The 17,948-nt window shown below is 49.8% G+C and overlaps 1 protein-coding gene across 7 annotated transcripts in view; it reads left to right on the forward strand.

Moving 5' to 3' along the window:
- The window catches only part of PC (pyruvate carboxylase), a 275,210-nt gene that overhangs the window by 75,362 nt on the left and 181,900 nt on the right, over positions 1 to 17,948 (forward strand). For all 7 annotated transcript variants that reach the window (XM_060269527.1, XM_060269532.1, XM_060269530.1 and 4 more), the window contains 4 exons: positions 718 to 883; positions 3,341 to 3,486; positions 4,863 to 4,980; positions 6,010 to 6,161. In XM_060269527.1, coding sequence (XP_060125510.1) covers positions 718 to 883; positions 3,341 to 3,486; positions 4,863 to 4,980; positions 6,010 to 6,161 — 582 coding nt within the window. The remainder of the gene's footprint in view (positions 1 to 717; positions 884 to 3,340; positions 3,487 to 4,862; positions 4,981 to 6,009; positions 6,162 to 17,948) is intronic.

Consider the following 17,948-nt stretch of genomic DNA (forward strand, 5'->3'; position numbering starts at 1 on the left):
CTTGACATTAAAAGTTTTCAGCGGTGTTCCATAAAAACAATATAAAAATCACAATAAAAATTAGCCACCACCGCAGCATCAGCTTCTGTCTGTCTATGAAGCCACCAGAAAGATAGGCCCATAGTATTCTTCCTATTTTGCAGAGGGAGGAATTGAGAGGGTGAGAGAGAGCCCTAGGCTAGTGCATTCCAGATGCTGATGGACTCCAAGTTCCATCAGCCCCAACCAGCACAGTTAATGGTCAGGGATGATGGGAGTCATAGTCTTAATGACACCAGCAGGCCACAGATTTCCCACCCCTGAATCAGAGAAGGGCAAGTCGAAGTTGAAAGTTCTTTTTCATCCAGTGCATATATAAACTATGGAACTCCCTCCCACAGGAGGCAGTTATGGCCACCACCAAGGATCGCTCTGAAAGAGGATTAGACAACTACATGGAGGAGAGGGCTGTCAATGGCTACTAGCTAAGATGATTTTATTTGCTGCATTTGTATCCCACCTTCCTTCTCTAAGGAGCTCAAGGCGACAGATATAGTTCCCCCCCTCCTTATTTAATCCCCACAACAGCCCTGCGAGGTAGGCTAAGCTGAGAGGCAGTGAGTGCTCTGAGGTTCTAACCACTACGTCCACACTGCCTCTGCCCATCGCTATGCTTCCTGGGGCTGATGGGAGTTGCAGCTGACTCCCAGCTTAATTTCAAACTCTGGGTTTCTGCAGGAGAACGAAGTGGATGCCATCCACCCTGGCTACGGCTTCCTCTCTGAGCGATCTGACTTCGCCCAGGCCTGCATTGACGCTGGTGTGCGTTTCATTGGGCCCTCTCCTGAAGTGGTGCAGAAGATGGGCGACAAGGTAGAGGCCCGCGCCATCGCCATCTCCGCAGGTAAGGGTTACGTTAGCTGACAAGCGAGGGCCGGCCTGACTCCCAACTTGCACAGAGTTCCTTAGCCAATAAGAAGGCAGGATCAAAGTGGACGAGAGTCATCTAACACTGGCAGTCTGTGAGCTAGGTCTGTTCCCTCCACTCCAGTTCTTTGTGTGCTCTGCCCCTCTTCCCTGCCTCCTAAAGCAGCAGGTCTTTTGTGAAACTGGAGGCTTCTGAAAAAGCGAGCGGATATGGAGAGCCATTGCAAATTTGGGGAACATTACAGAGATGCCACCATGAAGCGCAGAAGCTTTTAATTCTATTCCCCCCCCCCGCCTTTCACAAGGCAAGCAAAGTGGTCCCTGCCTCTTTTTAGAGATAGTATGATTAATAATAATAATAATAATAATAATAATAATAATAATAATAATTTATTATTTATACCCTGCCCATCTGGCTGGGTTTCCCCAGCCACTCTGGGTGGCTTCCAACAAAATATTAAAATACAGTGGTCTGTTAAACATTAAAAGCTTCCCTAAACAGGGCTGCCTTCAGATGTCTTCTAAAAGTCTGGTAGATGTTTTTCTCTTTGACATCTGGTGGGAGGGCGTTCCATAGGGCGGGTGCCACCACCGAGAAGGCCCTCTGCCTGGTTCCCTGCAACTTGGCTTCTCGCAACGAGGGAACTGCCAGAAGGCCTCGGTGCTGGACCTCAGTGTCCGGGCAGAATGATGGGGGTGGAGATGCTCCTTCAGGCATAGCTGCCAAGTTTTCCCTTTTCTCGCGAGGAAGCCTATTCAGCATAAGGGAAAATCCCTTTAAAAAAGGGATAACTTGGCAGCTATGCCTTCAGGTATACTGGACCAAGACTGTTTAGGGCTTTAAAGGTCAGCACCAACACTTTGAATTGTGCTCGGAAACGTACTGGGAGACAATGTATGTGGTCTCGGCGGTCGCTCCCAGTCACCAGTCTAGCTGTTGCATTCTGGATTAGTTGTAGTTTCCGGGTCACTTTCAAAGGTAACCCCACATAAGAGCGCATTGCAGTAATCCAAGCGAGAGATAAGTAGAGCATGCACCGCTCTGGCGAGACAGTCCATGGGCAGATAGGGTCTCAGCCTGCGTACCAGATGGAGCTGGTAAATAGCTGCCCTGGACACAGAATTAACCTGCGCCTCCATGGACAGCTGTGAGTCCAAAATGACTCCCAGGCTGCGCACCTGGTCCTTCAGGGGAACAGTTACCCCATTCAGGACCAGGGAGTCCTCCACACCTGCCCACCTCCTGTCCCCCCCAAAACAGTCCGCTTCTTCCAGGAGTTGTTCAGCAACCACTCACTCAATCACCTTGCCCAAGAATGGAAGATTTGAGACTGGGCTATAGTTGGCCATATTGGCCGGGTCTAAATATGTTTTTTAAAGAAGCGGTTTAATGACCACCTCTTTCAGCGGGTCTGGGAAGGCTCCCTCACAGAGAGAAGCATTCACCACCCCATGGAGCCCATTGCCCAGCCCTTCCTGGCTAGCTTTTATAAGCCAGGATGGGCAAGGATCAAGGAGACTGGTGGTTGGTTTCACTCATCCAAGCAGCCTGTCCACATCCTCAGAGGTAACAGATTGGAATTGATCCCATGCAACTTGACTAGACAGGACTCTAGCACTCTCCCGCCCCAGCCCTGCTCCCACGATGGAGTCTACCAAAATTAAGCAAATTCCCAAACCCGACTAAACATCCATCCCACCCCCCACACCAAAAAGAATTTAAAAAGGTAAAAAAGAAAATTTAAAAACATTATAAAAAGAACTCTGTGCTGTTCTGAATTCTCCTGGGCAGACCCCGCCCTGGGCCAGGTGGTGAGAGGCAGGGGCAGGACCTGCAGGCACTCACAGCAGGGGAGTCCCCATGCTTCCCAGGCTGCTGGTCCTGGTACGCAACCATTGCCTTGATACCAGTTGCACACCCCTGGCTTTTAGGCCCTGCTTTAAACCTGGAATAGGCCCAAAAGATGTGACCTGCAGGGGGGCAGAGGGTGGGGAACAGGGGTAGCGGGTGCAGTAGGGAGAGAACCAGAGAATTATAGAGTTGGAAGGGAGCACCATGGGTCATCAAGTCCAACCCCCTGCAATGCAGGAATCTTAATCTAAAGAATCCCTAACAGAATGCCATCCAACCTCTGCTTAAAAGCTCCCAATGAATGAATGAATGAATGAATGAATGAATGAATGAATTTATTAATATGGTCGCAGACCAGCATCGTCCCAATGAAGGAGAGTCCACAACCTTGCTCACATCCCTGGCCGTCTGTTCCACTGCCAAACAGCTCTTACCACCAGAAAGTTCTGACCTTTTGCCAGAATCTCCCTCCTTTCAACTGGAATCCATCGGTTCGGGCCTCATTCACGGGAGCAGCGGAAGACAAGCTTGCACCGTCTTCTATTGCCTTTCAGTCTCCTCCTCTTCCTTTCTGCTCTCCAGGGGTGCCTGTGGTTCCCGGGACAGACGCCCCCATTTCCTCGCTCAGCGAGGCTCAGGAGTTCTCCAAGACTTACGGGTTCCCCATCATCTTTAAAGCTGCCTACGGCGGAGGAGGGCGGGGCATGAGAGTCGTGCGCAGCTATGAGGTAAGGGCTGCTGCTTTGCTTCTCCTTGGCATGCGGGGGCGGGGGTCTTGCACCCTTCCCACGGTGTGTGTGTGTGTGTGTGTGTGTGTGTGTGTGAGGCTGGGTTGGTAGGTGTCCGGCTCCGTTAAAGTTCAAGGTCAGACATATTGCCTTGTTTCCTGTTTGGTGTGTCTCCAGGAGCTTTCTCTTGAAATCTCTATACCACAAGCATTCCGGTTTCCGTAGCGTCCAGAGTTGGCTGTGCCATAGTGCAAAAGTGCCCCTCCCAAGGGCAGTAATGCATTGACTCCTGAGACAACATCCTGGAGGGGATGGTCCGATTGGGACATGAGGGGTGGGGAAAATTTGAGGAGGTGCCCAGTGATGAGACTGGGAAGGACTCTGCACAGGTTTGGGAGAGCCGCACCAGGATCCCAGGGTCATCTGAGCTGTCAGAGGAGGCAACCCACAGGCAAGGAATCCGATTCCGGGGAGGGTCCCAGTGGGTTGTTATGTTGCTGGCCATTGCCTGTCTCACCCTCCCTCCGAAGCCAGTCACCGCCGATGAGACTCTGCCCTCCCAGGAAGCGTCCAACGCCCAGCCTGGCTCTGACCCATCGCTGCCACCTCCTCTCTTGCCTGGGACACAGAGAAGCCAGCGCAAACAGCCCCCAGTGTGGAGCTCCCATTTGCAGGCACAAACCCAAGCTGCATCCTGCTTCAGATCATAGAATTGTAGAGTTGGAGGGGTTCCAAATCGTCATCTATTCCAACCCCCTGCTGTGTCTGTCCCTCTCCTTTAGAACAGGAGCCCGGGGGGGGGGGCGTGTCAACTGTTGGATTGACATTTTAGCTCGCCTAGTCGTGCCCTGCACTGGCTGGTGCTCCTTGCTTTGCTTTCTACTATAGTAGAGAACAAGACCCAAATTCAAGTCCTTCGTAAAGCAGGAGCCAGGGCAATAGTGTTGGGGAGACATTGGATAGCCCAGCACAAATCCACCACAAGTGCAATATTAATGCATCCATGGCATGTTGCAGGATGCTCCCACAGAAAACCGAAACACCAGCTTGCAAAGGACCCTGAGCATATTGCTTGCTTGCAAGAATAAAAAGTGTGTGTGTGTGGAGGTGAGGCTGGGGTAGGGTGTGTGCAAGAAATGGACGGGTCTTACAGAATCTCCCAGCAGAGGGGAGATGCTGAGGAAGGAGGGTTGCTGGAGTTTTCAGGGGCAGGGGAAGTCTGAGATGGAGGCATCAGTGACAGTCCCCACCTTTCCTTCCACCCTTCCTCCCTCCGTCTTTCATTCTGGGGCCTTGGGCAGCCAGTGGGAGCAAAAGCACCCCGCCTTCCACTCACTTTAACTGCAGATAACATCGTTACCATCTTCTCCCTGCAGGAGCTAGAGGAAAACTACACCCGGGCCTTTTCGGAGGCTCTGTCCGCATTTGGGAATGGGGCTCTGTTTGTGGAGAAGTTTGTGGAGAAGCCAAGACACATCGAAGTCCAGATTTTGGGTATGTTTGTGTTTCTTATGTGAACTGCTGGCAATGAGGGCTGATTAAGGACCATTTCAGGTGCCCCTTCATTTCCTTGTTTCAACCCAGGCAGAAGTGTGCTGGTGCCACAGGCAAGGAGGGAGACAATTTGTCTGGAGGGTTTGGGGCAAGTCAGTACACCACTGCTCAGCTTGCTGAGTTTATTTCCAACTGTTCCCATTATCAGGGTTCAAGGAGGACAAAAGCATCTTGAAGGAAATAAATAAATAAATGTGTGTGAGAGAGAGGGGGGGGGCTAGTCCACACTTCACTTTAAACCGCAGTTAACTAAACTATGGTTTAAAGGTGAACACACAGAGTTCTGGTGCTATGGGGCTAAAATTGTGGGCCCTTCATTCCTCCCCTGCTCCTGCTGGTAGTTAAGCCATGGTCTGGCTAAGTGTTATATAGGAACCCAGGGTCATAATTTTAGCTCCAAAGCACCAAAACACTGTTTCTTCGCATCTAAACCATAAACCAGCTTACATATGGCTCAACTATGGTCAAAGTGATGTGTGAACTAGGCCAGAGAGAAAGATATGTGAGAAACAGGCCTGCCACCCAATTTAAAGAAGTCACATAACTGCATGAACTTTAATCAAGTGATTAATTGATTGGCATTAATGAAACAATAGTTCCGAAGGGAGCTGGATGTTTTGTTATTAGATGGTGCCAGCTGGTGCCAAACTTGGAAGGGGCACTCTTTCCTTAGAGAGAGAGAGAGAGAGAGAGAGAGAGAGAGAGAGAGAGAGAGAGAAGAAAGGAAGGGAAGGCTAGTACTTGTATTAATGTGAAATAAATATTGGTAATATTAAACAGTGCGCTTCTTGATTACTCAAGGGTGCCTTGTTAGTCTGTCTACAGGCTTGCTTTTTTTTTTTTACTTGATTAATCCAACCAATTAATTTGCTTGCAAGCTATATTCATAAGGACACCAGAAGAGCCCTGGCTGGGTCAGGCCAGCCATGATTTCCAGTAAAACTTCCCCTCTGCTCCTCCCTTGGGCAGGTGACAAATACGGGAATGTGGTGCACCTGTACGAGAGAGACTGCTCCATCCAGAGGCGGCACCAGAAGGTCGTGGAGATCGCACCTGCCGCCCACCTGGACTCCCAGCTGCGCTCCAAACTCACCAATGATGCCGTCAAGCTGGCAAAGCAGGTGAGAGCTCTAGCCATGTTCCTTTGTTTATTGCATTTTTCTCCAAGGAGCCAAAGGTGGTGTACATAGTTCTCTCCCCGCCCCATTTAATCCGCACAACAACCCTGTGAGGTAGGCAAGGATTAGAGACTAGCCCAATATAACCCAGCAAGCTAAATGGCTGAGTGGAGATTTGACTCCTCGTTTCCCAGGTCCTAGTCTGACGCTCTAACTACTACGTCACCACTTGCTTTCTGTTGGGAACTCTGCGTCCAGGCAAGACTTTGCCAACTCAGGATGGCTACGTTCTCATCAGCCTCAGCATCCTATGGCTGTACGGCCTGGGACTGCTGGGAGTTGTAGTCTGAGATGGCCAGGCTGCCCGAGGCTGATAGGAGTTGCATTCCAAAATGGCTGTGCTGCCCGAGGCAAGTGGAAGTCGTAGTCCAAAACATCTGGAGGGCACCCAATTGTCAAAAGTCTGATCCAGACAGTATATGGCGGGGAGAGAAGAGCCCCAATTTTGATCCTGTTCTGAAAGATAGGGAGAGGGCTCACTGGAAGGGACATGCTTGGCATACAGAAAGGTCTCTAGACACCATGTCTGGCATCGCTTGTCAAAAAGGGTCTCGGGGTTGAGAGAGACCTTTGTCTGAGACCCCAGAGAGCTGCCACCAGTCAGAGCAGGGCCTCTGAGGTAGATCCATACACTTTCATGTGTTTGGGTGCCTGCCACTGTGTACAAGCACCAGCGTCCTGGGGGAGAGGGATCCTGCTATCACTCGCTCTCGACTGGCAGCCTGGGCTTTTGCGAGACAAAGTAAAGTGGCTTCTTGGCCAGGTGCCACCTCTGGGCCATACATTTGCACTGCTGGCCAGCTCATCTGCGGAGGGACGATGGGGACTCTGCCATCCAGCACCATCTGGATTAATTGCTAAGCCTGCAGCTGAGAATCTGAGAATCTGGCAGCCGCCCCCAGAGGGATGTGGGGAGGGGAAGAGCGGGGAGGAGAGAGGAGGAAGAGGAGGAGGGCTCCCTGGCCTCCCTGGGTTGTGGGAGGTAAAGCCATGCCCTTGTCTTGCTGTGAAAGCATTGCAGCCATGAACTTGGAAGTGTCATTCCAGTGTTGTTGCATGGATAGATTTTGAAAGATGCATTTTACCAAACGGTGGGGAGAGGAGGAGATGTGACGTATTGTTCATGCTGCCAGCCCCTGCTGTGCTGTGCTGGGATTTGAGCCTGAGGATGTGGGTGCACAGATGCTTTCCTGCATCTCTAGAACCGCAGGAACCCTGTTTCTGCAAGGGGCATGTGTGGTCTCTTTTGCAACCGCTGAACCTCATTGATGAGAAGACTAGGAAGAGAATTCAAGAATTTTAGCCTCTGTTCTTCTCTCCCAATTGCTGATGGCAGATCTGCTGGCTTTCAGCTGCACCCTATAATCCATAACAGAGAAGGCCTGCCTCTTATACTTCACAATTGCCTGTCTGGTCCTCCAACTCTATGGTAATTCACAGAGGAGAAAGAGGGGATGGTGGAAAGAGACAACTGAAGAGAACAGACTCCCTCGAAAGGCGGTGGACTCCTTCACTGGGGGGCTTTTAAGCAGGGGCGGCAAGGCCTTTTGTCCCAGCTTCTTCAGTTGCGATTCCTTCATTTTAGCGGGTTGGACTAGATGACCCCTGGGTTCATCTCCAACTCTACAATTCTGTGAGATTGGTATCATCTTCCACTTTTTCCACTTGGATCAGTCCCTGAATATGGAGCTAATCGGCTGTCTGAACATCACCGGTGCCTGCGAGAGAAGCTTTTTACAAGCCCCCTCCCAGGTGGAGCGAAAGAGATCGTGAGCTTTCCATCAAAGTGATGGCCCCATCCCTGGAGGTGCCATTTCCCAGCAAAGACTTGGCCTCTGCTCTCTCCTGACTAGGACACCGGCAGCACAGGGAATTGAGTTCAGTGGCTTGTGCCAGAACAAAGTAAAACACACACACACACACACACACACACACACACACACACACACACACACACACACACACACCCCTCTACCTCTGTTTGGAGCTCCAACAAGCTGCCTGGGAGTCTCTCTATTCAGCGGCTCTTAAAGGGGATATAAGTGCATCCGTAGACTCCTCTCCCCAATCTGTGCCACGGGTTTCCTTGCAACTTTCCCTCCACGCTAGGGATGTGAGCAAGTCTCCCTGTTTCTGTTGTGTGTCAGTGCTGTGTGTGCTCAGCCCTCGGACTATTCTCTCCCAGCAGGACTGCTCTGGTGTCCTTAAGGAAAATCTTTCACAGCCGAACAATATTTTGGCTTCAATGAAAAGAAGGAATGCTACCCTCCAAAACCTGGAGAGCCACTGCCATCCCGTGTCGGCAGTACTGAACTAAATAGACCGAAGGTGTGATGTAGTATAAGGCAGCCTCTTGCGTTCATATCAAGGGAAAGTTAGGAGTTGTCATGGCACTGCCCAGCAACACCTTGAGGGGAGAGAGGGAGGAGGAGGCTAGGCAGGAACAGCTGGGAGGAGAAGGACAGGAAATGGCAGAGGGAGAAGGGGAGGGGGTGGCAGGAAGCAGCCATGGAGTGAAGAGGCTCGCTGATGCTGAGCAGGAGCCCCAACACCGCGCCACCAGCTCGGGAACAGAGGGGGAGGCTACCCAGGTCCCATCAGCCAGGGAGAGGCAGGAGTTGAAACGTAGAATGCAGAGGCAGAGATTAGGGCTCCCCAAGCTTTAAAGTTGGAGAAAAAGCCGCCAAAAGTTACTTCCTGGATCTGAGTCTGACAGTACGGATGGCTGAATGATGTCTACTGCTTTTGTACATACGTAAATAAAGACTGAAATATGTATAGCTCAGAGTAAGCAGCACCATTTCTTGCTGAGAGCACCCCACCACTCTTACAGCAGTGGGCCGCGCCAGGTATCTGTGGCAGCTTTCAGGGAGGGAGAGTGATGTTCTCTGCTGGAACAAGAGATGCTTAAAAGGACCTTGGCCATGCTGACCTCACTTTACAGCAAGAAGGATGCGTGTGGGTCTTCACTGTTGTGAAGCTATGGGGAGGAAAGGCTGAAGAAAGGCAAGGTTTTGTTTGTGTGTTTGGCCTTGACATGTATCTGACTGGCACAGTGGTGCAATTATTACCATTATTTCCCAGCATCCTTTGCAAGTGTGTCTTCTCATGCCTGCCTGGGTACAGGCACGGACCCAGTTATGCTTTGTTTTATTTACCTTTTCTGACCTACAGCGTGCAAACAGAGTGTTCCATCTTTGCCGGAGACCCGGGAAGATGGAGGAATTCTCTCCCCACCCAGAGCTCTGCTCCTCACGCAGTGACAAGCGACAGGAAGGCGCAGAGCAATTAAGGGAATGAGCACACCGGCGTAACGAATTGTACAGGAAGCAGGACTTTTTAAAGGAGATGAGCTGGAGCTCGGTGGCAGAGCATCTGCTTGGTAATGCAGAAAGCCCCAGATTCATTCCCCAGTGGCATCTCCCAAGTAGGGCTGCGAGAGACTCACGCCTAAACTGGAAAGCTGCTGCTGGTCAGTGTAGACCAGTGATGGCGAACCTATGACACGCGTGTCAGACGTGACACGCAGAGCCCTCACTGCTGGCACGAGCCCCATCGGCCCATTCAGGCTGTTGTTGCTTCCCCCCCATTTGTTCTCCCACTCTTCCTACAGCTTGTCTCTGCTGTTAAAACCTGGATCCCTTTTTTTGTTGTTGTTGTTGATGGTAGCCAGATTGGTTTTTAACCCTTTCTGTGCTGTTTTTCTGGCACTTTGGCAGACTATGATTGGGTGGAACAGCGTATGGTTTTTAACCTGTTCTGTGCTGGGTTTTTTGGCGCTTTGGCAGACTATGTCGGTGCTGTGTGTTAGTTCCAGGGAAGGTATTATTTGTCATTTATTTCTGTTCTCTTCCCCCCCCCCAAAAGCACAGCAGCTTTGGGGCATCCCCCCCCAAAGCAAAGCAACTTTTGCACCCCCCCAAAAAACCTCCAAACCTTTGATTAGCAGCTCCCCCCAAAAAGCTCAACAACTCTGGGCACTTTGTGATAAATAAGGGGTTTTTGGTTTGGTTAAATAATTAGTTTTTGGTTTATTAAATACAGTTATATATTACAATTATACATTTTTGTTATTTAAACTGTAAATATCGCGAAATTAGGTTTTTTCTCTCGAAGTGACACACCACCCGAGTTATGCTCGGTTTTTTGGTGTATTTTGACACACCAAGCTCAAAAGGTTGCCCATCACTGGTGTAGACAGTACTGAGGAAGATGGGCCAGTGGTGTTACTCGGGATAAGGCTGCTTTCTATTTGCTTTTGCTCTCTCTCCCCCCCCCCCATTTTTGTATGGTAACAGCATGTTTTTGGGGTGGGGGGAGGGGACAGCTCTGCAGAGAACCAGGTTGGCAGAAGCACCATTGTTGCAGCCAGAGTTCAGGGCTCGAGTCATCTCAACTGAAGAACGTTTGGGAAATGAGACTTGATTATCATTTATTCCAACCCCTAAATTAATGCCGAGTGTCAAAATGAGGCTGTGGGCTCTGATTCTCTGCATGATTGGCAGGCTCTTCCGGAAGTCTTTCAGCACCCTGTCTCAGCAGCCGGCCAGATGCTCTAGGAATCTTCCCATCAGAGCAGAAAGGCAAGGGGTCCTCCCCAGCCTTTCACCCCGAGCATTTGGTATTCTAAGGTAGACACTCTCTAGACATATAGGTTCCATTTTGCTATGTTGGCTAACAGCCGCTGAAGACTTCCTCCTCCATCGTGCATTTGTCTCATCATTTTGAAAGGCCTTTAGCTCCCAAAGGAAGGAAATTCCATCGTTTTGCATTGTGCACCTTCTCTGGAGTGATCTGAATTCTAGCATGCTGAGAGCTGGGAGAGGAATCTCCCTCTTTCTCTCTTCTCCCTAAAGACCAAGAACAAAAGGAATTGGGATGGGGGAGGGGGAGAAGAACATTCCTGTCCACTGATTCTCAGCAGAGTGTTTCAAGGTTAGTTCACCATTAGCAAGACCAAACGGTTGATGCAATATGTTTTCAGGAAGGTGAGGCATATATGGAGGGTGTTTAGCCAAGGGATATCAGTGGCAACTCGGTGTCCCAGTAGTGCAACAGGGGCTTGCAGGAGGTGTGTGTGTGTCTGTGTGTGTCTGTGTGTTGCCTTCATGTTGCACTTGCAGTTCTCTTGGGATCATCTGGCTGGCCACTATCAGAGACAGAACACTGGGGCTTTGGTCTTGTCTAGCAGGGCTTCTTAAGGAAAATCTTTCCCAGCCGTGTAAAGAAGGAAGTAGAACCACCACCCCCATTTTCAAAAATGGCAGATTCAGGAACCACCTTTGCTGGGCCTTGCCAAGGTTTTGCTCCTGTCCTGGCTCTTGCTTGAAGATGCAGCGCCTGGACTCTCTCGGCTGTATTATGGCCGAAGGCTTTATTACAGAATTCACCGCAATGCCCAAATGTTGATCGGCTTACAAGGTGCACAAGTCAGCAGTTATATTGAAGCTCTAAAAAGTTCCTGGCTAGGTGTAAGCTAAGACGTTGTCCCAATACTTGGCACACCAGCTGAGCTCCCCTTTTGAAGAGTGGGGCAGACAGAGACATTCACACGGTTGCTGTCCTGAACCTCGGGACTGGGGAAAGCAAACGCATTCCTGCGAGTAGCTTGGGTCTATAGCATCAAAGAATTGTAGTTGGAAGGGACCCTGAGGGTCATCTAGTCCAACCCAGGCAATGCAGGAACCACAACTAAACAATCCCTGACAGGTAACCCTCCAACCTTTGTTTAGAAATCTCTAATGATGGAGAGTCCACCACCTTCCGAGAGAGTCCGTTCCACTGTCAAACAGCTCTTAGCACCAGAAGGTTCTTCCTAATGTTTAGTCTGAATCTCCTTTTCCTGTTAGTTGAATTCGTTGATTTGGGTCCTACCCTCTGGAGCAGCAGAAAAGAAGCTTACTCCGTTTCCCATCATCTCACACTCTTCTCCACGCTGAATATACCCATCTCCCTCAACCGTTCTCCTTAAGGCTTGGTTTCCAGACCCTTTATCATCTCAGTCACCCTCCTCTGCACACCTTCCAGCTTGTCAATATCCTTCTTAAACTGTGGTGCCCAGAAGTGGACACAGGGCTGCACGTGGGGTCTGACCAAGGCAGAACAGAGTGGTACTATTACGCCCCTTGATCTGGACGCTTGCCCTGCCACCCCATCCTTTAAGGCAGAGTTGACGCAGCCAACCCAAGCCATGCCCACCACCGAGTCTGTCTGTGCCTTTGTCAGGCGCTTTTGCCTGGCTGAAATGTACCTTTGAACTGGGGCAGTGCCTGGGACTTGGCATCAATGGAGGGGTGCATGTGTGCAGAAACCCGACGTTGGCATGGCCAGAAGTTGGCCCACGGCACAATGGCGAGAGTCACGTCCATTGCCCCACCCACTTTTGCTCCTTGTTGAATAAGGGAACCTTCACATCTTGAGTTTTACAAGGTGGGAATAGATTAAAAGGTAGAACAACCCCCCCCTACCCAGGAAAGAATGAGGGGAGTCAAGATCAGAATTCCACAAAGGGGCGGGGAGGAGTTGGACTGATCCCTAATCCTGCTTCCAGTTGGACATCTTGTTTATTTACCTGCGGATACCCATCTCTCTGACCTGGCCCCAAAACTGTGCCTCTGCGGCATGCTGGTCACTAGAGGGCAGTGTGGTTGCTCCTCAGACAGACAAAGCTCCTCCCTTGCCTCTCCCCCCCCCCATGCTCCTATGCCCTTAAATGCATTGCTAAACGCCAACTCCAGCAGGAAGATCCATCCACTCTCCCCCACAAAGACACCTCCTTCCTCCTATTTTTGTTTAAATGACAGCGAAGGGAGTGGGAGTGGGGGGTGGACGGAGCTGGAGCCTTGGCTTGAGGGGCAAACCGCACCCCTGAAACCTGGAGCAACAAACCCTCTCAACCTTGGCTGTATTAATAAAAACTTCAGGGTGTTATATATGATTGCCAGGATCAGCCGACTGGGAGCTGCTTGCCCCAGTGACTTAGAGGCTGTTGGCGCTGTGGGTGATAGCACTTTGTAATCTCTCCCTCCCTCCTTCCCTCCCTCCCTCCCTCCTAATAGTTCTTTGGGGGATTGTGGGGATGGGGGGGGAGAGAGAGACTTGAAGCATAAGTAGAACAGCTGGATGGGAAAGACAAGACAGCATTATTTCTTTAATTTGCTGCATTTAAATCCTCCCGATTCTGCAGCAGAGCTCAAGGCAGCATCCGTGGTTTGTGTGTGTGTCTGTTCCCAGAGAGACTGTTCCCTGGCCAGCCTCGCTTACATGTTTGTTTAAAAGCCTTTCTAAACCATATAACATTTAAAAATCATCTCTATGCGTCACACAATAGAAAAGAAAGCAATAGGCAGTATCTTTAAAAACAAAACACCGCAAGAACATGAGTAGAATCTGCTGGATCAGGCCAATAGCCCATCTAGTCTAGCATTCCTGTTCTCTCAATTACCAACCCAGATCCAGCAAGCAGGATTCGAGCACAAGGGCACTATCCCCTCTGGTATTCAGAATTTGTCATTTATCATTATGTATTTACTTAATTCATATACTGCACTTCATCTGGGGATTGCTTCCCTTCTCCCCCTTTTGAAGACAACATTTGCCCATCTCTAGTTGTGCAGCATCTCATCTGTTTCCCAAGGATTCTTAAAGATTTCAGGCAGCAGCTCTGAAATAACACCTGCTGGTTCTTCCAGCACCCTGGGATGTAATTCCCCTGACCTTGGAGACTTGAACTTATTTAAAGCAGTCTCTAGTTAAAAGTTTCTCTGAGAGCAAAGCTGGGAAAGATCCTGACCCCTCTTAACTAGGATCAGATATCGGGTTTTTCTGACCCAGCAAGCTTCAGGTTAGAGTGGGATTTTGAACCCAAGGTGAGCCAGGTCCAACCCTGGCACTCTGGATGACTGCACTCCATGCAACATTTTTTATTTATTTTTTATTGATTTCATACAATTTGTATGCTGTTTGATTGTGTTAAAAAACAACAACACACCAACCCTCAAAGTGGTTTACAAAGAGATAACATTACCAGTAAAAGGAGTAAAAAACCAACTCTTTTAAAGCTTTCAAAAGATAAAACCAGCAATAAAGTAAAAGCAGATTCAAAACACATGTCAGCATTCTACATATCTGTACATACTTACATATCTAGGTGGACGTGTCTAAACAGAAATGTCTTTAGCAAGCACTGAAAATAGTACAGTAAAGGCTCCTGCCTGATGTCAATACGCAGGGAGTTCCAGACTGTAGGTGCAGCCACACTAAGAGATTAATTTCTTATAAATACAGTGTTTCCTAAGAGAACGGGCCAAGGAGGCTGCAATCTAAATGCCTCTGGTGGTGGGGGCAAAGGGGTTGTGTGGAGTGGGCAGGAAATGGAGAAGCTTGTCTTGCGAGGAGTGAATACAGGCAAATGCCACTTGGTCTCTCCTGTCTTCTAGAGTGTGTGTGTGTGTGTGTGGCGGGGTAAGGACCAAGTAGATTTGGCATTAAAGTGAGAGCCATCATCTGTGTTCCTCACACTGTTAACATTTTAGGTTTGCTTTTGAAAAACAGCTTGAGTTGGGTTGTCAGGCATCCGTCCCACCTGCTGGCTTGCCAAGTCACATCCGGAAGGCACATGACCTGGAAGCTCCTTTGCCTATAATCAACGGCAAAGCCCTTTTCTTTCCTAATTGGGCTTTTGCCTTTGATTTCTCCCCCCCCCTTTCCCCCCTGTAATCTGCAGCTTGTTTTCGGGCCTGCTTTTCCCCGCCTGTCTTCAGCTTCCCAGTTTTCTGTCATTCTCCAGGCCCTTCTCAATCCCTTGGGTACTCGCAAGCTGGCAAAATCTCTCTCTTTCACTCTCAGGGTTGCCAACAAACTATCCCATGGCTCCGCCTGGCTAAGCCCACATATCTAGGACTGACTTGCCACTTTTTTGTGGGGGGGGGAGGGGAAGCACTTCTGTGTCTTGAAGGCAGAAGGTCTCCAGCTTCCATCGACTCCAGCCACAACATCCATGCTGGCTGGGCCTGATGGGAGTTGTAGTCCAGAATGTCTGGAGAGTGTCTGACTTAGATGGAGAGGCAACTGCACAGGGAGCAAGCCTTGTATGCAGAAGGTCTGAGGTTCCGTTCTCAGCATCTCTGGTGAAAATGAAAGAGCCTGGTGAGGCCAACGTTGTCATGGCTCTTGTGGTGACAACAGAGGAGGAGCAGTCCTGGCAGGATCCACCAGAGGGAGAGGAGGTGTCGAAGGAGATTGAGGAGACTGTTGGCGGGGAGGGTGGTCCAAGTAGCCCACCAGGAGACATCCCTGCCCAGTTGCTGCTTCTAGATGCCCCAGACGCAACTGTAGAGAAAGTGGGTAAATGCAGTATTCACTACTGTATAGCACACAATTCAAAACTGCACTCAAAAAAAGCATGGTAAAGGCTTTGCTTGTTTGTTTCCTTGTTTATTTGCAGATGCAGGGTGTGTTACTTCACGACATCCCCCTTGCCCGCTACAAGTTCCCCAGGCTTTAAAGCATGTAACTCATAATGAGACAAGATAGAAATTATAGTATGCATATATTCTATTGTTAGAGACAACTCCACTTGTGAAGAAGGTTCGGAACAAGTTATAAGCCTGGGGAACTTGGCTTATAAACCTGGAGAACTCAGTGTGGTTCAGAGCTGCTGCTGATGCCCCCTCTGTCACCTCAGACTTGGAGACACCAGCATAGCCCACCAGAGAAAGTTCCCGTTGGCTTGCCCTGCCTAAAGAAACATCCCAATTGTCACACTGAAGTTGTGCCTGCCCTGCTCCTTTACCGTGGGAGACGAGGGAATGTGTCTCTTGTTGGATCAACTTCTCAGCTTGCTTCACCATGAAGAACACCCTGTTATGCCATTGGACCCTATTTTGCTCCATACCATGCTGGAACCTAGAAATCTGCCTTAGGAGTCAGACCATTGGTCCATCTAGCTCAGCATTGGCTACATGGACTGGCAGCGTCTCAGGATTTTGGATTCTCCTCGCCCTACCATGGCTTGAAACTGGGACCTTCTGCATACATAGTGGATGCTCTGCCCGTGAGCTGAGGTCCTTCCTCATACCATTTTGAGCAATTTGGCAGTTCTTCATCCTCCAGTGAGAGACAGGATGCTTAAAAGCTTTGCTTCTGCACTATTGACTGTGTGGCCTGTATCTTGAGTTATGTACATGCTGTTTTTTGGAATGAAGCCTCTGGGAATTCTTGAGCCGAGAGTCCGAGGACTATGCCTGAGAGCTGGAGCCAAATGGAATCCCCATCGAAATAGCTCTTGAGTACAAGCTGGCAGCAGCCCAAAGACCCGACAGGCCTTCCTGTGCTGCTTATGGGCTTCCCTGCAGCACCTGGCTGGCTGCTGTTGAAGACTGCTGGGCTTCAGTCCAATTCACCAGGGCTCATTGGAGTGCAGATTCCGCCTTCAGTATCTTCTTTTAGAACTCAGGTGGGGAAGCTGAAGCCTGAGGGCTCCATCTGGCCCTCAGGCTAATTTTGTGCAGGTGAGGGGAGGTCGGAGAGAGAGAGAATCGAAAAGGATGGAGCCGGGGGGGGGGGAGTTCCCCTGCAAGAAAGCAAGAAATTTGGACCTCTGTCAAGGGTGATCTTCACCCCACAAAGCAAAATTCAGGGGAGATTAAAGAAAGTCCTCCTTCATTCAACGCGCATAGTTAGACTGTGAAACTCACTCCCACTGGACGCAGTGATGGTTTTGAAGGAGGATTAGATAAATTCATGGAGGAGGAGGCTATTGGTGGCCATTGGCCTCAATGGCTGTGCTCTGCCTTCACGGTCACAGGCAGTAATGCTTCTGAAGACCAGTTGCTGAAGACCACAGCAGCTCAAATCCTGTTTGCAGGATTCCCAGCAGAGGCATCTGGTTGGCCGTTGTGAGAACAGGATGCTGGACTAGATGAGCCATTGGCCAGATCCAGAAGGCTCTCCTGTTGTTAGTACCTGCTGGGTGTGGTAGAACACGAAGATGAAGAGATGGAGAAAGGGTTGGGGTTGGGGGTGTTTCCCACAAACCTTTGACTCCTTACTCTGCCCACCAATGGCATTGGCTTCACCCACCTCTAGCGCATTTTCCCCTGAGGGGATGCAGCCCTTAAGACAACAACAACAACAACAACAACAACAACAACAACAACAACAACAACAACAACAACAACAACAGCTCCTCGCCCTTAAATGATCTTGGGAGATGCGTCTGGCCACCCATGTTGATAGGAAGTTGAGCAGACAGCTTTGAGCTCCACCGGAATGCTTCATGTTTTTTAACCACCACGGTCTCTTCCTGTCTGTCTGAATGTCTTAGAAAATAATGTCTTAGAAAATGGGACAGCTAGAAGGGCAGAGTCTCAAGGCTTATTTTCGAGCTCTTCTGCTAAAGGAAAACGAGGACAGCCAAGCAGACTGGAAAGGCTGCGACAATGGCGTCAAAGCCGCCAGAGCAGTGATGAAGACGCACAGAGGCAAGGACTCAGCCCGCTGAATGCTGCTGCTGCCTGCTTCTGTTGAAGTGCCCGTCTAAAGGCAGAACAGGAAGCCACACTTAAGGTACGCTGGAGCACAGCGTCTCAGAAGTGGGCGAGAAAATGTCAGGCGCACCTAAAGCTGCCAGTCAGGATTCCAGGAGCAAGAGGAGTTTTGGAGAGCTATTTTGGAGTGTTTTTTTTTTTAAAAAAAAAAAACCTGGTTTGCAAATTATCTAGAGCTTGA

Source organism: Zootoca vivipara, chromosome 17 (genome assembly GCF_963506605.1).
Source record: "Zootoca vivipara chromosome 17, rZooViv1.1, whole genome shotgun sequence".
Classification (NCBI taxonomy): domain Eukaryota; kingdom Metazoa; phylum Chordata; class Lepidosauria; order Squamata; family Lacertidae; genus Zootoca; species Zootoca vivipara.